Raw genomic sequence first — 25,573 nt, 5'->3', positions numbered from 1 at the left:
TGTTGGCAAAACTGTAAGGTGGGGGAAGCCAGTCTGGCAACAGTGGAAGTACTAAAAGGAGAGCTCCAGCTGTTTGCATGCCAGAGTGCTGAGGAGCTAAGGTCCATGGAAGTGCTGGTCTCCTTGTGATATCCTTGTGATCTCCTTGTGATTTCCTTGCTTGTGCGAGGTGCTGGCGGTCATCTTTACTGAGCATCCAGCAAGTACTCAGAGTATGTGCTCCCAGCATGCTGATCTGGCAACCGCATGGCGAGTGTGAACAGGTCATTGCGAAGAAACAGCCCTGCTTTGGGGTGAATACTTAGCTTTTACCTAAAGAAGCAGGCAGGATGTGTTGGATGGTGCCTTTTAAACAGAAAGGCTGGAAGCTGAAACCAGAACATTCCATGGCAACTGGAGAAAGTTCTGAGGAAAGTGTAGTGAGAGCGGCAGGACCCCCCCCCTCCCCCTGCCCAGAGGAGAGACAAAGAACAGGCAAGGAGGGAACTGAAATAGGAAGCAGGAACCATGTCAGGAGGCTGGGGACTAAAAGGAAAGCAAATTAATAAACCACTGGGGGAAAGGCGCACAACTGACCAAAGCCACTAGGAAAGATAAGCAAATGCCAGATTCTTTAGCTGCTTTCTGTCTGTGTGCATGCAGCCTGGCTAGTAAGTTTCAATAGCAGCATTTTCCTAACTGTAGCGAGTATAACTCATGTGTCTGTGGCATACTTACAGAATATGAGTGCTGTATTATCTATATAATATGTTCTATTTGTGCTGTGTTCTTCAGCATTGCTGGTAACCTCTCATTTCTAAGAACACATATTCAGATCAGGGTATATGCATACATAATGCAGTAATAAAAGGCTGCTGGCAATATTCTGCCTGCAGTGTAGGCAAACAGTTCCTATCAAAAGCCGGAGAAATCGGTGCACAGGTTGCAGGCACTCTGTGGCCTTAAGTATTAATACAATATTGCATTTTGGAGGTTGGAAGCTTGGTGCACTCATTTGCACATCAGTACTCAGAATGCTTGTTCTATACCACCACTAATTCAAGTGCAGGGTTGGAGCTGATGGAAGGCTCTGTATTTTGTGATGCCCTCGTATGTGCCAAGCTCAGTATTTTCCACAGAATAGTTTAAAGTGATGATACTGGATCGTGAATAGGTCATCTAAGGATCCTTAATTTGGCTCGATGCTACAAATGAAAAAAAGTGCAACTGAAACACTTTTTTTTCAAATGTTGTCTTTAACAAAACAAAGAACTGTGCTTGGGGAGCGTGTATGTGTTGAGTGGGGAGGAATATTTCTTCAAAAGTAGAGAAAAATTCTTCTCCGAGACACAAAGCAAATTTCATCTGAAGACTAATGATGATCATGAAATAGAAGCTCTTGTAGGGAGACGAGCACAGGGGAAAGGTTCAGCACTAAGACAGTCCAAGCAGTCCCCGCCAGTAAATCGTAGCAGCACGCGGTGGAGCGCTTGGTCCAGGGCTTGGGGAACACACCTCACGCCCGGGGCGCGGGAGCCTGCAGCGCGGGGTGCGCGGGGGGCCGTGGGAAAGCCCGGGCAGCGCCGGGCTCGGCGGGGCAGCAGTTTCCCCAACATGGAGGCAGGCACTCGGGGTTGGGCAACAGCCTCCCGCAGCCCCCGGCCCGCGCGTACCGTTTCTCCTAACTGCTCCCGAGGGGGACAGGGGGGACATTTTTGCACTGGAAGAATTCCCGCTGTACCCCTTCCCTCCCCCACAAAGCCGGCGCCTCGCTCTTGTAGTCAGCCTGAGAGTTGATCTCAGTACGGGGGTGGGGGGTGGGGGTGAGAAATGCAATGAAAGAGCGGGGGGAGGCCGGTTTGCCCCTAGCCCCTGGCCCCTCTGGGATCGGCTCTCCTCAGGCGAGGCGAGGAGGTGGGGGCCGCTCTGCGCCTCTGCAGCTCCGGGAGGGTTTGCATTGGACGATTTGCACTTGGGGAGGGGGGGAGGTTGCCCGCAGCCCCCCCCCCCCATCCCCAGCCGGCCCCTCCTCCTCTCTCCGGCGGGAGGGGGCCTGGGGGGCGAGCTGCAGCCCGGATATTTGGGGGAGGGGGCGAGCGGAGCCCCGCCGCCCCCGTGTGCCGCGGGCGGGGGCCTCGCTGCCGGCTCGGCATTGGAGGATCGGTGCTGGGGAAGGGGGAGACTGCAGCCCCCAGCCCCCGCGGGCGGGCGGGGTGGGGGCCGGCCTGCTGGCTCTGGCTGCTCTTGCATTGGCGGATGCGGGGAGGGAGGGGGGCAGGAAGCGGGGGGGCAGGGGGGAGCCCGAGTGGCTGGAGGGGGGGGGGTCTCTATGAATAGGGTGGGGGTCTTCTCGGCTAAAGAAGAGAGGAAAGTTTGCGGCGCCGGTGGTGCGGGTTGCAGCGAAGCGGGCGGGGCCCGGACCGGAGCCGGCGGCGGCGGCGGCGCTTGGTCGGGGAGCAGCAGCCGGGGGGCCCCCGCTGGATTTTTGTAGGGGGGGTGGTATCGCCCCCTCCTTCTCCTCCCCCCAGGGGTGAAAGTGCAAGAGGAAGTGCAGCCGCTGCCATCTTTCCTCCGCTCCAAACACACAGGGACGGACGGAGCCGGCAGCCCGGAGCCGCCGCCGCCGGAGCCCCCTCCCTCCCGGCTCGCTGCAGCCGCGCCGCGCACGCCCCTTCCCGCGGCGGCCTCCGCGGCCGCAGCGCCTCGTGGCGGCCGGGCCCGGGCGGAGCTCGCGCGCCGGCGGCCGCGGCGGCCCCGCGCGGCGCGCGCCCCTCCGCCGCCCGAGCCTTTTGTCTCGCCCCCCCCGCAATCCCCTCGCGCTGTGCAGGGAGCGCAGCGCGCGCCGCCGCCGTCGGCCCGGACAGGGGCGGGGAGGAGGAGGCGGCGCGCGCCGCCGGGCGGCCTGAGAGCGCGCGCCCCCTGCGGGCGCCAGCGGGGCGGCGCAGCCCCATGGAGCGGGTGAGCGAGGCCGCCGCCTGCGGCCCCTCGTCGGGCTGCTACACGTACCAGGTGAGCCGGCACAGCGCCGACATGCTGCACAGCCTCAACCAGCAGCGCAAGAACGGCGGCCGCTTCTGCGACGTGCTCCTCCGCGTGGGCGACGAGAGCTTCCCGGCGCATCGGGCCGTGCTGGCCGCTTGCAGCGAGTACTTCGAATCGGTGTTCAGCGCGCAGCTGGGCGACGGGGCAGGCGGCGGCGGCGTGGAGGGCGGCGCGACGGAGGCGGCGGCCGGCGGGGCGGCGGCGGCGGCCGGCGGGACTCCCGGGGGCGGGCGGGAGCTGGAGATGCACACCATCAGCTCCAAGGTCTTCGGAGACATCCTGGACTTTGCCTACACGTCGCGCATCGTCGTGCGGCTGGAGAGCTTCCCGGAGCTCATGACAGCCGCCAAGTTCCTGCTGATGCGCTCTGTGATTGACATCTGCCAGGAGGTCATCAAGCAGTCCAATGTGCAGATCCTCGTGCCCCCTGCACGCCCTGACATTATGCTCTTCCGTCCCGGGGCTGCGGACCTCGGCTTCCCTCTCGACATGACCAACGGTGCCGCTTTGGCACCCAATGGCAACGGCATTGCTGGTATGCCCGAAGACGAGGCCACACGGGCCGCGCTCACTGCCGCCCAGTCCTCCCTACCTGTTCTGCAGGGTGTGGACCGCCTGCCCATGGTGGCAGGACCTCTGTCCCCACCACTGCTGGCCTCACCCTTCCAGAATGTTGCTGCTAGTGCCCCCCCTTTAAGCACCAAGAGGGGCAGAGGGCGTCCCCGTAAAGCCAATCTCTTGGACTCCATGATGTTTGGTACCCCAGGCGGCCTGAGAGAGGCTGGCATCTTGCCTTGTGGCCTCTGTGGGAAGGTATTTACGGATGCTAATCGTCTTCGTCAGCATGAGGCTCAACACGGGGTGACAAGCTTACAGCTGGGCTACATAGACATCCCACCCCCAAGACTGGGGGAAAACGGAGTCCCTGGTCAGGATGACCCCGATGCACCCCGAAAAAGAAGCAGGACGAGGAAACAGGTGGCCTGTGAGATCTGTGGCAAGATTTTTCGGGACGTGTACCACCTGAATCGGCACAAGCTGTCACACTCAGGCGAGAAGCCTTACTCTTGTCCTGTGTGTGGCTTACGGTTCAAGCGGAAAGACAGGATGTCCTATCATGTTCGATCTCACGATGGCTCTGTGGGAAAGCCCTACATCTGCCAGAGCTGTGGAAAAGGCTTTTCCAGGTAAGGACCATAGACACAAACGGAGACCTAGGAGGTTGTCTTTCCTATCCCTTTGGAAAGAAGAAAAATTTGTACCGAGGAAAGTTTGACTGTTCCACTTTAAAATGTCTCGAGAAACGAGACTTCCATCACTTCCGCTGGGATGCTATTCTACAGTCTCCTGAAAGGGTTTGAAAGTAATTCAGCCTTACAAGTGGGAGTCAGCTGCCTTCTGGGTAATGTTCCCAGCTTTGTCCCAGGCTTGGTATATATGTGTCCTTGGGAAAATCAGTCTCTCCCTCGGATGACTCTTCTGTGAAATAGGTATTGAAATAATTACCTGCCTCACGTAAGTGTCTGGAGACTACTGTTTTGTAGGTAGTTTGAAGGTGCTGTTGAAGTGCAAAATATTAGTACATCTCAAGATTATTATTTTTCTCGTATCCATTTTAAATTTTCTTTTTCTTAACTTCCCTTCATTTCTCTTAGTTCGTAATGTTTTTTATCACCCAAATGTGAAGGAAGAGGTGAGATTTCAAAGGCTGCAGCATCAAGTATCTTTTAATACATGGTCTTTGTGTCCTTTGGGTTTACATCCTTCTGAAGGGGATCCTGTTTCTGCCCTGCAACATACGTAAGATCTGTACATTTAATGTTGCTGATTTTTTGTTGTCGCTGTTTGTGGGAGTTAATTAATAAGTACTTTGATACACGTAGTCGTGTTAGTGGTATCTTATAGCCTGAGTTAATGAGTTTGTGATTTGTATGGAAGTTTGGTGCTTGCTTCGAGACTAGAAGTAGTGGGGGGAGGGGGGTGCATACACTCTTATTACTTTTGTAGCAGTAGTTGGTTTTGTACAGCGGTTGCTCTAACAGGAGGGAAGGAGTTGAGATCCGGCAACAAATCGAAGGGCTGCTAGGGCTAGAATTGTCTCAGCTGTATAGATGAAGGAATTGTGCCTCCCTAGCTCTCTTTTTCCTTTTTTTTTTCCTTTTAAATCAGCAGTAAGTAGGGATGCGTCTTCCCAAGGACTGCAGAATTAGTGAGGGACAGTCGTAACATGCAAATCTCATTTGTGGCTAGAAGTGAAAGTACTTTTCATATTTTAAGTGCTACCTGGCATCATCTGCCATTTTTTGTTATTTTTATTCACTTTTAAAGATTTCTGCAACTGCTGCATGAAAAGTTTTAGTCAATAAGGGAAAGTGAAGGATACATGTTAAGTGCTCAGTTTTCCCAGTATGTAATGTGAGCAGGCAGGAATGCTGTTAAAAAAGTAAACAACAAAAATATCTACACATCTTGGTGAAATCAGAGTATGGATGCAAAGCAGAGACCCTTTTAACTATCTGTATTCAGGCATAAGAGCAGCCAAGGGGAAGTCAGAAGTGTGATGTCTAGTTTTAGTATTCTTTCCTTCATTCAGTGACACAGGACTTGAGGCCACTAGGTATGAGGTACAATAGAAGGACCCCCAACCCGTCTTTCTGGTTACACCACTCCAGCCCACTTGCTGGAGCACAGGTAGAGCAGCCTGATTGCAAAGCTCAGTCTATTTTCTGTCTGCAGTGTGTGAATTCCTTCCTGCGCCCTCTCATTGGAGCTGCTGGAAGGTTGGGGGAGGAGAGTGTGGAGAGCTTGTTTCCAAGCAGTTTTGGCCACATACAATGAAAAGCTTTCTTCCCACTAGGAGAAACTCCCACCAGGAGAATCTGCAGCTATTCAGTCCTCTCTTCTTCAAAGTAGGCTTTACTGGTTGTGAAGAATTGTCAAACTTTTTTTTTTTTCTCAGTAATAATTTGCTCTTCCATTGCACCTTCTGTTGAGACCTTCAGAGCATTTTATTTGTATTAATGCAACCTCCACACCAAGTTGTCAGTTAGGACAGCATTTTTTCGTCTTGCTGGTGGAAAATGTGTCACAGCGACGGAGTTTATAGAGTCAGTCTTTTTGCACTTGGCTTCTTTCTGTGTTTGGGACACGAACCAAAAGGATCTGATTTTCAAATATTAATCAGCTGTAAATCAAACTGCCTTGATTGCTAAGATCTAAATAGGATTTTGGAAGGGGACATGCAGGCTTGGAAACTGTAGTTTGCATTTCCTGTTTTCTATGATCATTCAGTGGTAATTTCTTCCTGAGAAAGTGCTGCATTTTTAGCAAGTTGGAGAGGGTGCTTATCAAAGTAGAGCCCCAGTTGTTGGTGATCTGGTTCTTGGAAAGTTAAAAATCACTACATTTATAATAAATTCCACACTGGGATTTTTTTTGGTCTTAAAATTCTAAGTTTATTTTTAGTATTTGTTTTAAGTGTGCTTATGTGTATTTTCTTTTAAGGCCAGACCACTTGAATGGACACATCAAACAGGTGCATACCTCAGAGAGACCTCACAAGTGTCAGGTAGGAGATGAAGGTGTTTAGACTGATCTGTGGGTAATCTTTGCCATTGCATTTCTATCTGCAGACAATTTTGAAGTATCAGTAAAAATCACCTGTATGTGTGAATTGTGATAAATGTTTGTAAATAACAGTGTTCAACAGTGACAGCTGCTTTACATGCCTCCCATCTCCCAGCTTGTGTCAGCTACAGCTTTGGTGGTCCTGCCTCTCTCCCCTTTTACCAGGTGTTCTTCTCCACTGCTCAATCCCCATCTCACCCTGGATCTCTTACCCAGCCACCATGTCTCTGGCCTTAGAGTCAGTGACGCTGATGATTCTCTCCACTCACCCACCACCCCCGTTTTTTTATTGCAGTTGTTGCCAACAGGAGGCTCCGATGCTGATTCCTTTTTAAACTTTTTTTTAGAAAATTTCAATTAAAGTTGGTAAATGATTGTAACTTGCCAAGTTACTATGTTTTTTTAAACACATAGCCTTCAGAACATTGCACTGAGCAAAACTGGAAGCTTGTTTTATTCCAGGGAGAATATAAATAACAGCATCACAGTATCCAGTGTCCTAAAGTTGTATATACTTTTTTTGCAGTTAATAAATTATTCATTAGAGTTTGAAAGGTCAAATAAAAAAAGATATTTTGTAATGCACTTGTAGTGAAATTAAAAAGGTGCCTGGAAGTTTTCATTAAAACTAAAGCTGAGAATCAGCTTCCACTATCACCCACTGCCTTTGCATCGTTGTTGGGCAAACTTCTAAAATGTTTGTTGTAAACAAACTGTTGTGTAACAATCTCCATGGTCTCTGAAGAAAGATTTTAAAAAAATATTAATTTAAAGCAAGTTGGAGCAAGATAATTTGCATTTTCTTTGAAGACAGTGCAAGTTTGAAGATTTTTTTTTTCCTTCTAAAGTTTTTTAACCACATTTTATGAACCTGCATGACTGCTGCCTCCTGACCTGTTTTTTTCCCCATCTCTTGACTTACCTCTTGTGTGTTTCCTCCAAATCATGAGAGTTTTTAAATTTTCAGCTAATAATCCAGACATACAGGACCATCTAAAGGTTCCTGTTGACCTCCATATGATCTGTGGAAGCCCAGTACCTTTGAAAATCAGGCCACAGAACCTTCACATTGATTTAACTGCATATCCTATATAAAGCCTTAGATTGGTTTATGCTTCTTATGACTTAGGGGCTATAGATTTATATAAATTGGAAAATTTCACTCATAAAAATTAGTTTGGGGATAGCAAGGGGTCTGGGTGGATGAACTGTAGATGACTACAATTTTTTTTCCGTAAGAGTGCATTTATGTGCAAGTAGGAATATGACTGTTCAGGTCCCAAAAGAAACTCATCAGTCTTTTGCCAATTGATATCAAGGTTGCTGAGTGATGACAGTTTATGAATAATGTTGATAGACATGAATTGTCCTTTGACAGCTGATGCCTGATAAGTTTTTTACAGTTCCCTGATTGATTTAAGAATATTAAGTATAAACTCTGTAAGTGTGAATCTGAGGATACAATAAGAGCTAGAAATAAAATAAGGAGGCTAAGGTTGTAAGCAAAGCTCAACTCCCTCTCCTTGCACACATGTATTTTGTGACAGCAATTTCTAAGAAGAGTCTTTCTCCATGTCTGTTGTCTGAAGGACCATAATACTATATGCACTATTTGCTTCACTTTAAAAGTATATGTTACAGGTTACAAGCATTTGAAGAGAGATGAGGTGGTCTTTTGGGCTTGGCTTGTTTATTTTTGGCTGCTTAACCCTGCAAAGTTAATTTTTCATGAAAAGGTGGAGAAAATTTGTTAAAGAGCTGTTCTGTACCTTTGCAAAAAATATTTCATAATATCCTGTCAGCTCTAGAAAGTCTTCTTAAATATGCACAGATCTGGTACAAACGATGCTATCACGCTGAAAAATTGTTTCAAATCTGAAAGCTGATGTATGAATTGATAAAGTTCTCCTTGTGATTATCTCATAGCGAGTAATGCTTCCATGATGTCCATCTAAACACAGAATCTGCCCACAAAGAACGAAAATAGCTTTGTATTGGCATATCGTTTCCCATTTCCATTCTCTTTTCTATTGATTTTGTTAGGTGAATTAGCTGCCCATAAGAGTAGCTTGAATAACATTGAGCATTCTTTTTGAATCTGTCAAGTTCCTGTTGAGAATTCTCATTATTGTCATGCTTTGTTTATGTTTACTGGAAAAGGGAAATACTCTGTCAGTAAACAAAAGAGCTTTCCAGAATCCTCTGTGGTAATGGCATTCTTGGAAGTTGTCCCCTGTTTTGATTTAAACAAAATCCACCAGCCATTTACCTGAGTCCTCCTGTCTTTGCAAACGGGTGGACACCTAATGTTTTGTTGATGTGGCATCATGGTACATTTTGGACTACAGAAACAACAGTGTGAAGGTGTCAACCCATGTTCAGAATAAATAAAATGAAGCTACGAGAATCAAGACAATTGTAAGCTGAACATCACTGCAACAGCTATAGTTTTCAGTGCTCAACATATAGTCCTGCACTCATTCCCCTAAAATAATGGCTGTGCTTCACAAATCTTTTGAAAAACTATCCTAAGTTCCAGCACCTGTAGCACCCGATGCCAGACACAGACTTGATTCCAGCTTTTTCATTACTGTTAAAATAGAATAAGGAAGGCCTACACAGAGCCAAGGCAGCAGAGAAATTGGAGCCAAGAAGTTGCTTTGGTGTCCAGACAAGACATTAAATAGCACTATAGCATTCTGGATCTTTTCCCCTGGATTGCTGCACTAGTGATTTTTAATTTTGTTTTTTTAAGTCTGACAATAGAGTTCTGAATGAAGGCAAAGGGCAAAGCTGGGTCGTTAGTTTTAGAGCTGAATGGTATGAAAGTTAGGCTGTGGTTTGGGACACAAAAGAGCAAGGGGTGGAAACAGAAGTTTGCTCCTTCTCAGAGACAAGAGACAGGTTGTTCTTCTAGGAGTTAAAATTAAAAAAAGAGAAAAATAAAGGTTAACTTAAAGTACACCTTTTGAGAAAGAAAAGATCTATTTAAGTAAACCTAAAATTGGCATCCCACGTCCAGTGCTTTTCCCATTGATTTCAATTGCAGAATGTCCTAATTTCTCTTACTTCCTGCCTATTAGCAGGAAAATGGCAGCCACCATGGAATAAGCTCAGAGACATCCACATCCATAGAAAAGTTGAAACTTCAAGAGGTATTTCTTAAACAATGTTTTTTTTTAAACTTTATATATTCTTTTTGATCTATTTATATACCTGTGCAATGTTTGATAGGAAAGCACTGGAGAGTTTTCTTCTCTGATTAACAATTAATGATAAATACTTAGTACTCATTTAGCACTTCACATCTTTTGTAAAATAAAACTTTTTTCCCCTCTATACCTTTTATAAATATTAACTATTTGAATGTTAACTTTGGGGTTTTCTTGTAACTTAGTCCTGCCTCCCATTGTTATGATTAAGCTAAACTGATTCTTGCTTCCTCCACTGGACTTAATATTTTATTAAGCTTCTTCGCAGATCTATTTACTGTATAGCTTATCTAAAGGTGAGCTTTGCACAAATCGGCAGCAAGAGTGAGAAATCAAATACAGAAATGATTATATTTCCTTTTCCTAAGCTTTCAGCTTGATAAGTTCACTATGGGACAGGTAACAGTTTTACCTCTGGCATCCCTGTTTTTCTGTGATTTGTCTGATCTGCTTCATCAACTAATGCACTCCTAGTACTTTTTTGTGGACGCTTACTGTGGCTCAGGATTTTTAGACATATTAATGATGAATTTCTTGGCTGTCATCCTTAATTGTCTAGTTATATATCTTTAGTTGATATCCAACAGATGGATTAGTATCAGTGCTGGAATCCTGCCTTAAATGACTATTCACCTCTAAGAACGTTTTAGCAAGTGAAAGCTGCACCTGTTTTGCTCAGCGCTGTGTACTGAGATTTCAGATGAAGAGAAATCTTTCACGTACGAGAATTTGCCTCTTAATCTTCATTACTTGTAATTTATGAATCTTTGTCTGGTCAGCTTAGTTAAACTGTGTACTACAGAAATCCAGATAATTTTACTGTTGTCTTTTTAAGTTATTTAAGTCCTGATCCTCTGAGGTGCTAAGTCTTGTGCTTGCTGCAGAGTAGCCTCAGCTCTGTGGGGGTTTACTGGATTTAAGCATCTCATAGGATCAGATGAGTGTAAAGCTTGTTGAAATTGATACGTACTTTTCAGCTGCCTTCACTGTTTTGGGATTAAGTTCTTGATTAACTAAATTAAATTACGTTATATGGATTGTCTTCTTCTGTATTACCATTTTTACTTATTTAAGTTATGACTTTGGAATCTTACAGAGATTGTTACTTAAACAAGTCTATCAAAACAGCTGGTTAGTTGCACAGTGATACTTGAAAAGACAGAACGTGACCTGTTCCCAAATCACTTAATAGCCTCTTATCTCTTAGGATGTTTTGCTTATACATCTTAAAACTGCATTACTTTACATAAAGGTGGTATAAATGAAACACTGTGCGCTTTTGAATGTCACTACTGCCTGCTTGGTCTGGTCATTCTAATGTACATTTGCTTTTGTTTTTCCTCTCACACCTGTGAGCAATGGTTTCAGACTGTGTCTTTAATAAGCTGTGCAGTGTATTGCTGATGATTTATTTTCCTTCACGTGAGAGCAAGCCTTTTATAATGGGCAGGCTGTTGTCATAGGTTATAAACCCATTCTGCATGCCTGCCAGTTGCTATTATTATAAAAATGGGAGGGAGCCTTCACTCATCATATGGATTATGACTGGGAAGTGGGCAAGTAGAGTCAGTATTACCTCATGCCAAATCAAGCTTGTTTCATGGTAGTAAGTGGAATATGATACCTTAATCAGGGGTAAGTTATAAACAGATTACAGTGTCATGCAGGTATTTTGATACCTGCTCAACTCTGAGGCTTCACTTCTACAGTTTGTCTGCACTGCTACTGTGGATACCAGGATGGCTCTTTTACTGTCTTTCATCATGTTCACATCCCAGTCAGTTCTCTGATGCTTTGTTTGTGTATCTTAATACTCCAAAGGGATTCTATGTACTGAAGTTAGATTTATTAGATCAAAAAGTAAAATTAGGGAAGATGACAAAGAGGACATTTCAGTTGGCCTAAAGTGATTATAATGACTTAGTGAAATGGCAGAACTTACTGTAAATGGAATGAAGTAGATTGTGCTATTTTGTTTGTTAAATAAAGTTTTAGTAGCTTCATCCTCAGATGTTAAGGCCTTACAACTATCTTGATTTATGTTTTACTGTCTGAAGTATATTAGAACTGTCTTCTTGCTTTCTTAATTCTTCTGAGTAGTAACATCACATCTCCTGCAATGTGGTGGTGATCTGAATTTTTACTTATGGGAAAATGCATCATGTCATTTGTGTGTTTGCACAGGATCTAAGATATTTACTATAAAGAATACTAAATATATTTGACAGTATCAGTACTTTTAGTGGAGTTGATGAGTCACATGGTTCTCGTTATACCTGCAGACTTGTAATGCTTCCTTTGCCACTCGTGATCGACTGCGCTCACACCTAGCATGTCATGAAGACAAAGTTCCATGTCAGGTGTGTGGGAAGTACTTGCGAGCAGCATACATGGCAGATCATTTGAAGAAACATAGTGAAGGACCAAGCAATTTCTGCACTATCTGTAACCGAGGTAATGAGGAAACTATCTTTTCATTTCAGTGCGACAGGTTAACACTTAAGGGAAGGTGTAAGGTAAGACTCTGTCTGCAACAGGAGGAGGTTATACCATACGTGTACACATTCTTTGGGTTTATTATTGAATATTTAACCTTTCCACTGATGGAGCTATAGGTCTGGGCTTTTACGTGGCTGATAGTTCCTGAAGAAACTCCATTCAAAGCTGAAGCAAATTGTTTCAAGAATTTTATTTGCCAAACAGCCAGATCTCTATAAAATAACTGTGAAGTGTTGCCCTGCTGCTGTTTGCCATACACTGTTTGTTTTCTATACCTGGTTAGACTTGAGTCCTGTGATCAGTTTGGAAAAAGGAATCTTTGAAATACACACTGAGTTGAAAACTATACACTAGATATAAAAGAAATCTGCATTATCAGTCTTGCTTAACCTCCTGGTGCAACAGTAGTCAAGCTGCTTCTCCCTCTTAACCCAAGAAATTGCCTTGTATTAATGTACATTTCTAGAACAAATTTGGTAAAGAGCATTGGATCTGTGCTTTACTTCTATTTGTACAAATGTAGCTTCTTGTAGAATGTCTGGAGTTGGAAGGCATCCATAAAGACCACTGAGTCCAGCTCCCTGCTCCTCACAGGACTAGCTATAACTATGCCATATGACTAAGAGCTTTTGAAGCTTTTCCATCTGTTTGTGGTACTCTTCAATTGGAGAGTGGTAGACTTATGTTTTGTGAGATGTACTGCAAGATGGAAAAAGAATGTTAATCTATTGATGTCTCTTTTTTTTAATGATTAATACACAATTTCAAAATGTATTTTGGGCTCACACAGGCATACATACCTAGTAAGTGTAGGAAGAGGTTGCTGCTGTGTTTTGGGATCTTGCTTTTTCTGATGTCGTGTCTGTTACGATATGTGTTCCCTTTTCTAATTTAAGGGAGGTGAAATCTTTTGAGAGAACAAAGCTGTTCTGTATTTAATGTCAGAACTCTGCTGGGAGCTTCTGGATGACTAGGAGTTGATGAGTAACGAGGGACATTAAATTGCAAAGGAAGATATTTCCAGTAGTTTAATGGTCTGTTAGGATCTGAAAGTGATACTAACAGTTAAGAGTGGAAAAGGCATCTGGGTTGAAAAAATTCTGAAGCTCCAGGTAGATGGTACGAAGTGGAGTTTGGCCTCCCTTTTGTCTGAAGGCCTATCTTCTGAAAAACTGCTTAAGTTTATCCTGATTCTTTTTGTTGTAAGAACACAGAAGATGCTGTCTGAGATCCAGGTGCCATCCTGCTCTCCTTCAGCTGAACGTGGTGCCAAACAGAAACTCCTGTGGATTGGCAGGAATTGTCTTGTTTCCAAGATTTGTAAGCTTGAGTTTCAACTTCACTACCACTGGATGTCACTGCAGCTCTTTGGAAATTCATGCAGTATGATCAAGGCAAATCAGGCATTCAAACAATGAGATGACTGATTTATTCACGTTTTACAAGTTTAAATGTACAGTGGAAATTTAAATATACGTTTCTCTGTAGAAGGGTATGAAACCTATTCTACAGCAAACTTTCAGCAACCATTGTCTTCTTATTGTTTGTGTGTTTCTTATGTGATGTCAGAATTCAGTCTGCTGTGAATTTCAGTTTACATCTTCTCTTAGTAAATGTAATCAGTCTAGTCAATTATTGTTAAATAGCTAACCAGTGTTAAAATTCATAGGAAATGGAAGCTACAAACTGGATTTATCAAGAAATTGTGTAAGAAATTGTTACATACGACAAATTTCTTTTTTTGTATGGATTTGTGATCCATGACAGCAGAATTTTAAATTCAGAGTGTTCTAGAATTAAATGATAATGTTCACTGGTTTAAATAGATATCTTTGAAATTGTAGAGCCTGGAAAGATGAAGTGTAGTGGAAAATTTCTGGATTAGAAGGCCTTGGTGCAGTCAGAAGCTCCACACTGTCCCCTGGACTGCAACTGTGCCATGGCTCTGGTGCTTGTGCAATGAGATTTTGGTTTATTCTGCCCTCAGCTAACATGCTAGTGTATTTTTAAATTAAAACTTAACAAGTTCTGAATACAGTAATTGTCAAGCAGGAATGCTCAAGCTTCCTGTAGAGTGAATTTTGGATGTTGTCTCAACAAAACAAAACAAAAAGATAACTTGCCCAGCTGAACATGTCCTGGTCTTAGAGCATATAATCCCTCCATGTATTCTGTCAGACTGAAGACTTTTTTGTGGAACTCTTTTTCTCATGTTCTTCTAAAGGTTTAATGGATTTAGGAGATGGGGAGTTCAGTATCTGACTGAAAGCAGTACCCACTGGTTTGCCATGTCATGCATGTACCCATTTGCTGGGTTCTTTATTATTTTACAAAATGGCAGTATAACACAAAAAATTACCATCTGTGATCTGATGGTTTTTTTCCAGGTTATTTTCTTACTTAGGGTCTTTATGCTTAGCATAACTATGGAAGCAATTAACTCTTGTTAAATCAGGGAAGCTGCATAATGTGGGTTTTCTTCTGGAATTTTCTGTTTGGTTTATTTTTCTGAGATTTAATCTAAAATGTGCTTATGAAAACTAACTCTCAATCCTCAATTTTAAGACAAATTCTCTTTATTGAGTTTAAATAAAGAAGATCTGCTGCATTGTGGTTACATAATGTATTGCCATCCCTAGGAACTTTTCTTTGCTTGTGTGGGCTTTTTCAAAGAATTTAAGAGATGAATGACTTTGGCAAGTCTAGAGGTAGTGCCTTGTAATAACATGTGTAACTCAGAAGATTGGTTTTCTGTTTCAGACCCTCATGTATTGTTTGTTTCAACAGAGATCAAATGAGTTAGGAGAAGGATAAATATTCCAATCACAAATTAGGTGGTGGGTTTGGGTTTTTTTACAATAACCTGAATTATTGTCTGTATCATGGTGGATATAGAGCTGTTAAATCAAGATATGCTCTCTGCATGTTCCAGCTAAGTCCGGTCTAGAATTCATGAAAATGGAGAAATTTCTGTAGTCTGTCTCCTTACAGATGTGATCCAAGAGATCAAGGGATAGGTCCCATTTATATTAAGCAGATCTATGCATGTTTTTAATGTTGGTTCCTCTAGTATGAAGAAATAATCTCCTCTGCAATACCAAGAGATGTGTATGGGTAAAGCAATAAATACATTCCTTCTTTGAAAAATACTGACATTTTATCCTCTGCATTAGCCTGACTTTGTTTTTCAAGAAGTCCATAAAACTAAAGGATTATTGTCTATGAGTCCTCCATCTTCCTAGAACAGGCATTCATAATTAAGGTCTAGTGGGGGGAAAAAGAAAAAAAGACCAGTGCTAAGTGCTTCAGGAAAAAGAAATAGGATAAAAACATCAACAACAAAACCTCACTTTTAAACAGTTTTGTATGAAGCAGTTGGCATTCTTACTGCTTTGATGGAAGCTGATGACTCACATGTTCATCTGCCAAGTATATAAAGGGGAGCTAACACACTTTGCAGGCAGTTTTCATTATATAAAACAATGTGTTCTGCAAATAGAACTGCAGAGTTCACAGGAAATACTGTATAGCAGAGAGAACTTCAGGTGTTCCGGTGAGATATACAGTATAGCACTTTGTGTCTGAGGGTAGGTCTTGCATTATTTTAGAGGATAATATCCTTATTGTAATTCCCTGGGTGACTTGGCCTGGGTGATTCTGCTCCATTGTATTTTGAGAGTTGTATGTTCTTAGTTTCTTCAGTTGTGATGTATCTACTTTTCTGTACTTTTAACTTAGGGGTCAACAATAACTATCTCTTGTTCATTCTCAGCAACCTGACCTTTTTCCCCTTTAGTACGTTGCTGTGGAGTTTTGCCTTGCTCTGCTGACCCTGCATATATAATTCTTAACAACCCCTGAATCATCTTTGGTCCTGGCTTCTAAGAAGAATCTGGGTTGGGGGACATTCTGTTGGGTAGGCACAGGGAATTCTAGTGTAAAGCCACATTCACTATTAAATTCAGCACCTGGAACAAACAGCTGCTGACGGGAAATTCACCCTAGAGAGGTGTGCCAGTATTGGTTTTGATTCCTTCCTAATGTATTATTACATATAATCAAATGTAAATGCAATTATATTACTATAAAAATGGCTTTACAGTAGTATATCCATATTTCAAGTGAAGAATTGGTATGAAAAGTTCCCTTGCAAGGGCCTGTACTGTAAATGCTGTATTGGTTAAAAAAAATCTAGGTCTTGGGTTTTCTTCATCCAGAACATGAACCTGGAAGTCTGTATCTATGATGGTGAAACTTGTGTTCTCAGTTGTTAAAGGAAATGTTTCTAACATGAAAGTGCAATAATATTCTGTTCAAAATACAATAGAAAATCAAGGTGGGTGTTGATAGACTTACCTATGTAGGAAGTCTTTTAAACTCTGTCCTTGTGCCTCCTATGTGGTCCAAATATACTGCTGTTGATTGCAAATCTTATTAAAATTTAATTTAGAAACATTCCAAATTACATGTGAGGTATTTAGTGCATTTAAGTAAAGAGACCATATTTGTGAGACTTCAAAAACAATGTTTAAAAGCATGTGCACAAATGTGAAAAACTGTTTTGTCCAGAAATCGGTTGTTTGAAATACATGTTTTTCATTTAGTGGTTTGGGCTTGTAGGTCAGAGCTAAGAGACTTGCTGATATTTTTTTGTTGTCATCTGCAGGCAAAAGATGAGCTTAGTATGTTTTATAATACCTTAAAAACTCAGTAGTTTTAGCTTTCTGCGTTCTAGGAGTCACAGTCATTTCGGAAACCTTAGGGGAAAGTGTAGTAAATACCAAAGAGAGCTGTTACTGAATGGCATCCCTTCAAATTTCAACAGCAAAACATAAACTGATTTGAACTATCTTCCAAGGTATTATCAGATGATGAAAGCATTTTTAATTTAAATAAACAAAACAGCACAAAAATGGTGAAGAGACCTGGGTGCCTTTTCGTATTGTGTCTCTTCTGCCTTTTTTTCCCAGAAAGTTTCTTGTCATCTGCTAGGTCTGCTTAGGAATTGTTTCTCAAGGAGGCTGTTCCTTCATCATGACTTCCAAAAACCAAACGAAGTCTAATGAAAGTTATGCGTTGCATTCATCACCTGATTGTGTCTAGGAATCTCACCTGAGCATATTGCAACCAGAAATCAAGCTAGTATAATGGCAGCTTTGTAACAGGGAGCAGAACCAAGAGAAAGATTAAAAGAACAGGGAAGGCAGATGCGTGTCTTTGCTGGTGGCAGGATCTCATCTCCTTTTATCTTGTTTAGGTTTCTCCTCTGCCTCCTACTTAAAGGTCCATGTTAAAACCCACCACGGTGTTCCCCTTCCCCAGGTCTCCAGGCACCAGGAGTCCATCCCGAATGGGGGAGCAGCGTTCCACTGCGTCAGGACCTATGGCATCAAAGGCAAGAGACTCACCGCTCTGCACCTTGCTGCTCTGTGCAGAACATTGTGTTGTGGGCTGTTGGGCTGGTCGTGAGAAAGGGGAGGGAGGAAAGACAGGGAAAATACTGCAGAGAAGCTTAGGGAGGTGCAGAGAAATTACCTAGCATCACATAGTGTGTAATATCCAGCCTTGGATAGCCAGTTTAACCAGTCTGGAGGAAGGAGATGGACATGTAAGGGTATGTGAAGTTTTGGCAGCTTCTTTGATGTTAGAGGTTGAAAAAGCCATGTTAGTTCATCTTGACCATCTTCCTAGGAGCAGTCACTATTTGAATCTTGCCTGAGGGTTGCAGATCCTTGATGGTTCATTTGTACCACTATACTTGAATCTCTCACATCAGTCAATCCATGTTTCTGATTTTTGGTGAAGGAAGGTATAGAGTGCAAATCATAAAGATTCTTGAGCAGTGAAAGCAATATTCATCCTCAGGTTGATGATGAGCCATGAAACTATCTGTATTTAACTCTTTTGAGTGCTGTTGTTGGAGAGGAGAGACAGAGGGTGATAATCTGTCAGTGTTGTTTTTTAACCTGCATTTAACTCCTGGGGGGAAAAAAAAGATATTGTCCAAAGAGCCAGAGTATTTAACTTCTAAAAATGTAAATCTGTGTGTGAATCTATGTAGGATAGCTTGTTTTTTGCTTCTTGATTTGAGCTGTCAGTATTCCTGGTGAAGCTGAAACATCAGAAAATTCTTCAAAATCATGATTGTCCCCAAAAGTCTTCTTGTTCAGGAGAAGACAGCAGGCTGGGTTAAACAAAGTCTGTGCCAGTGGAATGCTAGTTGTATATTTTTTTTTCTGTTGAAGTTCTGATAGAGTTACTGCAGAAGCCCTTTGGTTTTGGATGATGTGCTAACTTAACAAGAGATTTACTCCAGCTCAGTGGTGTACTGATTTCATGCATATCCTGTTCGGTTTGTAACGCCAAGTCCAGAGCAAATCTGTCTTTTAGGTTGTGCCAACTGGTTCTTTGGTCTTTTAGAGTTAATAGTAGATATAGCTTATTTGTATTCAGGGACTTGGTTAGGGAGTATGTCTGGGTTTCCCACGCTCATTCATAAGCAGTGAGCAAAAAGTGTGGACAAACTTTCTTGGCATACTGCCAGAGGAGAATGGGGAACACTCCAAACACACCAATACCTTTGTCAAGATATGTATCCACATGACTTAAAATAGTGTCCCTAACCTCTGTCCTGTTTCACACTACAGTATTTAAAGATGAAAAAGTCTTAGATTATGAAGTTCCTTTCTAACAATGTTGCATTTGTAAGAAGGCGTTCCTTGAGACTAAATGGAATCACACTTTTTAAATGACCGTAGCTCACTGCCGTTTTGCTGAGTATTTCCAGGTTTCTTCACATCTTGCTGCAGCCTGTTACACTTCATTATGTTTCTAGGTTCTTCCCCAAAGAAAGAGCCTATATGTCAGAAATGTGGGAGTGAATTGTATGGTTGAAAACTCATCATTAGGTCCAGCCTTTTGTAGCGCCTGAGGTATAAACACTGTGAGACATCTGTGAGATTCAAAAAAGTATTATATAAACCAGAGACCAATTATATTTTCATTCAGTATCATGCAAAGCTGCAGTAAAACCCTGGATGTTGCTCTGATAGCAGCCTGGTTGTTTGTAAAGAGGACCTATGGTCATGGGCTTCAGATTATGATGTGAAGTTCTGTCACGACAGGTATTGATGAAATCAAGTAGTAACCGACAGAATATATTTTAATGTGTGTTAGTTGTTTTTTTGGAAGGTAAGGTTCTGAAAACTTCTCTCTTTTCTTTTTCCCGTAGAAGGCCAGAAATGTTCACATTCGGACCCGATTGAGAGTTCTGATTCGTATGGAGACCTCTCTGACACCAGTGACCTCAAGACTCCTGAGAAACAGAGCACCAATGGGTCGTTCTCGTGTGACATGGCAGTCAGCAAAAACAAAATGGAGACGGAAGGAGAGAAGAAGTACCCTTGCCCTGAATGTGGCAGCTTTTTCAGATCAAAGTCTTATCTGAACAAACACATACAGAAAGTTCACGTCAGGGCCCTTGGTGGCCCATTGGGGGACCTCGGTCCTGCTCTGGGATCCCCCTTTTCACCCCAACAGAACATGTCTCTCCTGGAGTCGTTTGGGTTTCAGATCGTCCAGTCAGCGTTTGCATCATCCCTAGTGGATCCAGAGGTCGACCAGCAACCAATGGGGCCAGAGGGAAAATGAGATCGGTGTGATCTTAACAAAGCAAAGCAGCAGTCTGGCTATAGTGATAAGATGCTGTGAATGAAAGAGGAAGTAATGAAATTTGGTTCTATAGCTGAGAATTTTTTTACTCGTTTTAGCTTCCCTCTTTGTCTCATGCCCTACCCCACCTTTAAACCTTCACTGGGGAGAGGGAGGAAATGCTTCTTAGCTGATAAATTGCAGAAAATGGTGACCTTGAATGGGAGACATGACCTAAAACACCAAATGGAGCTTTAGATGCTGGTGCTGGTGTTTTGTCACGATCTTCTAGGATAAATAAAAGTTGCCAGCACTGATCTGAGAAGTAGACAGTCCTAGTGACTGAGGCACCTGGGGAGCTACAGCTACAAGGAGCTATGCTTTTTTTCCTCTCTCTATTCCCCACCTTCCCTAACCCACCCCAGAAAAACAGTAGGTTTTAAAAACAGACCCATTATTGACCCATTATGGAATATAACATTAAGTAAAATGCCCCGTGGTACCTAGCAGTTTACAATGCAGTTGTCCTTTTAAAACCAGAAAAATTTAAAGAAGGTGAGAGAATTTGAACCCCTTCTGCCATTTGTGAGGCTGTGAGTGCTGCAGCAGGATTGAACTGCTGGGAAGAATCACCATTCAGAACAGGTTGTTTTTGTTACTTTTAACCATGAAACTTGCTGTCAGGTTTTTAATTCTCTTATTATTTTAGGACCTGTTGTAGTGAATTGCTACTGAAAAGCCCATCTGAGGCGATACACAGAGCACTCTTAAAGCAGCAGTCACATTAGGGTTAGTGTTCTTTTTTTTTTAGATGTACCATAATTAATAACTTGGCTAGTTGATTGTTTTAAGTCTATGAAAGAAATAGTTTTATGAAAAAAAAAAAAAGGAAAAAAAAAAGGAAGGAAGAATACCATTGCAGTCTGGTTGACTGGTGCTCATTTTCCATGTGGGGACCTAGGGTATAAACACAATCAGTTACCGGGTTAACACTATGTACCACTGACTTGTTTAGTGTGAATAAACCCAGGGGTTCACACAGTGATTTTGATTTAATTGGATTGGACTCTATTAAAGAAGTTAGTATGTTACTTTGCATCCCCTTGTTTTGTCTGGTTTTTGAGCATTTTAGCCACCTGTCCAAGAGGTGTGCAAATGAGAACCAGTAAATAAGACATTAATCCCACTCTACGCTGTATTGTAAACTCAGTGAGCTGGGCTTTTTGGCTACAGTTGTGTTCTCCTGATATGCCTCTGATCAGGTTTGAAAAAGCCAGTCTTACTCCTTTCTTTCCCAAAGAAGAAGGGGTTCTGCTATAAGAGACAGGAATTGCAAACAGCATATATCTGAAAAATAATTGATTACAGAATGCAAAGAAGCTGGGCTCTAGGCTGTTGGAGGTTCCATTTAATCTGAAAATGCCACTTGTGCAGAAATAATGTCCCTTCTTGACTCTCCCTTTCCCCCCATGTAACTTGTCAAGGTCTTATGTACCAAATCCAGGTATAAATGTTGTTTAACACAGGGTTAGGAGTTAGGAATATTCTGAGTTATAATTATGGTTCTGCTGTTGATGCTCAAGGTCACATAGGACAGCTCTTTGAATTTATTCCTTAATTTCCCATCTGTGAAGAGTTTTCTCTACCTCACAATTGTTGTGAGGGTTGATAAGCAAAGATTTAAGCAGTAATTTAACAAACTAAGGTGCTGTGTGTATTGAATGTTTCTAGAAAGGTCCCTCTAAAGAGCCCAAGTCCCAGACCAAACTTGCCTTCTATGAAACAATAGCAGTCTCCATCATGATACAGTGCTAGACAGATCACCTTAGACCTGGTCTGAGGAGACCTGTTCTGAGGGTAGACCACCTCAGACCAGGACCTCCATCCTCTGTAGGAGATAGGTCTGTATTAAGTGTAAACATAGCCACCAACTGCTCATGTTCCACAACTTAGTTGCCCAGGTGCCCCTAATCCAAACCCTGCAGGTAATGCATAACTGAAATAAGACACATGCCTGTTTTGGTTTTGTTCTAGAATTATAGAGCATTCTCTAAATATATGCAATTTGGAATGACTAAATTCTACAGCCCCAGCGTCTCTCTTGTAAGAAGCTACTTTTTTTTTTGTACTTCCATCTCGAGTATTACAAAACAAGGATGAATAATGAATTGTTTTCTCCTTATAGCACCAGCACTTTCTAAATTGAGAGCACGTTGCAGTGGACATGGTGTTTTGCTATTAATCTGTGTTGGGAGATTGAAGGACATGTTCTTCTCCGTCTTCCCTCAGAATCCCTGGAATAGGAATAAGTCTCATTTAAAAAGGAAAAAAACAAAACAACCTGCCTTGAAACTAAAGCTTCATGGAATTGCTGTTGCTGTACTGGTAAGCTTAGTTGACAAGTAGAAACAGGACATTTCAGATAGGTTACAAGATATTTTTAAATGCCTTACAAATCTGGACTGTGCTGAGACAACCTCGCAAGCTGTCAAGCAAGTCAAGATAGAGCAGGTTTTCCAGTCAGCATAACAACTCTTTGGGATTATCAAATGCAACTGCAATCACTCTGATTTACTAATAGCTCATATTTAAGCCAGCAGGGAAATGTCTGTTGAATTGAGGCTATATTCTGAAAGCTCTTAAGAAGTTTGTGTCCCTGATGTTTGTATGTGCACTCAAAAGAGGGTGCACTAGTCAGAAAATTCAACTCCAAAAGCCAAGTCCGGAATATAGGATATTTTTATTCTACATTTAGCTCCACTGACTTCAGTGTTACTGGTGGGCTGAATTTTGGCCACATGTGTCAGACTTCAGTTTTCAACACTACAGAATTTGGCCCAATGAAACAAATGAAAAGCCTTGTACTGAAAAAGAAGCCGCCCGAAACACTAACTATGCATTTTGCTTGTCAAAGAAAACGCTTACTAAGTTATCACGAATAGATTGAATGAAAACTACTTACTTCTCAGTCTAGCGGACAGGAAAACAATCAGGCAGGAAGTTAACAATTCTGAAATGAAGGTTCTGGATCATCCTAGTGTAAATGGGAGAGATTTGCACCAGCACAGGAGGCTGGTGCACGCTAGTGCCAGCAGTGCGTTGGACAGATCTTTAGCAGTAGTGTGTGTCCAGGCCTTTTTGCTTCTTTGCGGGCATAGTGTTCAATTTTGGATAGCAATTTAATCTATATGCAAGTTCTTTATATTCTGTTCTTTGGGAAATATCTGCTTCTCATAGAACAGAAGACAGATCCAAATAGACTCATAAAGTTCAGAGTTTGAAGGAAAGTCCTCAACATGCCCTGAGCTGCAACCTCACTTGTTTCTGTTACATTTTTAATTGGCAGATCAGTGTATAGAACCTAGGTCTCATTTTGGGAACTTTATATAAATTTAGATGTAGCATTTCTTTGTGTTATTGGAGTCCCTAAACCCCTCAATGGAGGCTCAGACCCTCATATATTAGGTGTGTTGGAAACATTTTCAACCATTTATATTCTAAACATTAAAGACAGCAAGAAAGGAATAGATGCTTATAGGTGAACAAGAGGAATAAAGATGAAGGACTAAAAACTGCTTGCATGCATGCTTAAGTGTTGTGAATGTAGGGGCACAGACTTATCATTGGGCTTCTTTTGTTGCCTGAACTTGTCTGTGTGTACTGTTAATCCACAACAAATGCAAGGTAAAGCAATTTAATATGGATTTGGTGATGTTACCTTGCATTTGTCATGTGTTAGATGTGTGCAAATAGACTTGCTAGTGTGGCTCACCTGATGGTAATGTGGCACATGTGAGCTCTCAACCTGAAGTGATTTGCCCATGATGATGTGAGAAATTGATAGCAGAACCAGAAATTGAACACAGATTTTTCCTTCTCTCAATCCGTGCCTTAACTGTAGTAGGGCAAAGTATTATATGTTGGGGGGATAATTGTTTTGTTTGGTTTTTAAAGCCTAGAACTAAAAGGTGGTGTGGAGTTGGTCTTCCTACCAATCTTCTGAATAATTGCAAATGCCCAGTCACCATTTTAGACCTGTCTGAGTGCCAGTGACTTAGGGAATATTTGTTATTTCCCACGTATTCCCTGAAACTATTGTTCCTCCTTCACCTGCTGTCAGCAGTAAGGAATAACTTGAATAGAAAAGCTGTGTAACTGAATGTCTATTTAACTCAACTAATTGAATTGATAGTACAAAAGCTAACCTAGATTTTGTAGGCTCTGTTGTAACTTTAGTGTCTTGTTTTTTTCACTAAATCTTTGTTCCTAGAAGTCAGTATCTGAACTTATGTCTTGAGTCTGGAGTGGGGTACCACTTTCAGCTTCATTTTTCTTTAAGGTGCTTGCTTGAGGAAGTAGATGCCAAAGTAAACTTCAAAAGAACTCCAGACTTCACTGTTGGAAGAGCAAGAGCTCTCTTTGGGTTTCATGAGAGATAAATGGACAAAGTAAAAAACAGCTACCAAAATTTTAAGTGATGAAACAGGAAAGACTTTTCTTTATCATCCATAAAAATAATCAGATGTTTTCAATTGTTCATCCTGGCAGAAACTCTTGAGAGCAAGTGCCAAAAAAAAACAGGGAATGTGAAGGGTTTTTCAGCATTATGAATATACCTTAGCAGCATTATAAGTATTCTAATGTAAATTAAGCCAGCTGTGTGCCATTCACTGTTTGCCTGGGCACAGTACCTGAGTTTTAATTGAATACATCATAAGCTCACTGTCAATCTCTGAGCTTGTGCTTTCAGTTCTACCCCAAGAGACAACTGAGCAAAGAGGGAAAAAACCCAATAAGGAGACTTAAAAGGGAAACCCGATTCTAGAAGATTCACATGTTTCCTGAGAGAGTCCCATTTTTTTATCCTGGACATCCTTTCAAAACAAGATCTTTAATCTGTTGTGAGAGCCTGTGGGAACAGATTTGGCTTTCAGCTGGATGTGCAGCTCCCTGTCTCTGCTGGGGGCTGGGTGTTCGTGGGCCTGGGCCTGGGCCTAGGACTGAGGCCACGCTTTCTGTTGCAGAGTCAGCAGCAACATTGGCATAAAGTCTTCCTGCCTATTCCCCTGACGCCTTCACCCTCCACACATTGTTTATGGCAGTGTGGTACCTACTCAAATGTGTACAGCTCTGCAAATAACTGTTATAAATCAAACCAGAGAACTTGTTTGGATAAAAAGGAAGGGTAAAAAAAATGAAAATGGTTGTGTGACATAACTGCAGAGTGGTTCAGAACAGGAGCAGGAACCCTGGCCATAAGGGGTTGTGGTGATGGCTGGAGTGGTTGAAACATGTTAATGAAAAACCACAGTTGTTAGCAGATGATGACTCCATGTTTGAAAAGAATTAACACCTTGTGTCCTCTCTATCCTCTTGCTGTGTTTTGTCCTCATCTAGAAAATGAGATTATGATAACCCATGGGTAAGAATGTTTTGTGATTTGATTAACATGCCAGATTGTGCTGCACAGTTGTGCTGCTGAACTCTGCTACAGATGTTTGGCTTTACTGACTTTGGGCATAATGCAAAGTTAAACAAACATTTGGCCATGTTTTCCTGAAAGG

At 42.3% G+C, this 25,573-nt stretch overlaps 1 protein-coding gene across 5 annotated transcripts; it reads left to right on the top strand.

Moving 5' to 3' along the window:
• The first annotated feature begins 2,893 nt into the window (after positions 1-2,893).
• PATZ1 (POZ/BTB and AT hook containing zinc finger 1) lies at positions 2,894-25,084 on the top strand. Of its 5 annotated transcripts, XM_062010275.1 has the most exons (6): positions 2,894-4,208; positions 6,526-6,589; positions 9,732-9,803; positions 12,143-12,314; positions 17,617-17,754; positions 19,591-25,084. In XM_062010275.1, exons 1-6 carry the CDS (start codon positions 2,929-2,931, stop codon positions 20,007-20,009), a joined length of 2,145 nt encoding a protein of 714 aa, XP_061866259.1. In that variant the 5' UTR covers positions 2,894-2,928; the 3' UTR covers positions 20,010-25,084. The 5 variants fall into 5 exon arrangements, with proteins under 5 accessions (XP_061866259.1, XP_061866260.1, XP_061866261.1 ...); XM_062010276.1 differs by lacking the exon at positions 9,732-9,803; XM_062010277.1 differs by lacking the exon at positions 17,617-17,754.
• Positions 25,085-25,573: the final 489 nt, after the last annotated feature.

The sequence above is a fragment of the Colius striatus genome, chromosome 17 (genome assembly GCF_028858725.1).
Source record: "Colius striatus isolate bColStr4 chromosome 17, bColStr4.1.hap1, whole genome shotgun sequence".
In the NCBI taxonomy this organism is placed as follows: Eukaryota; Metazoa; Chordata; class Aves; order Coliiformes; family Coliidae; genus Colius; species Colius striatus.
This window is presented reverse-complemented; position numbering and strand designations above follow the sequence as displayed.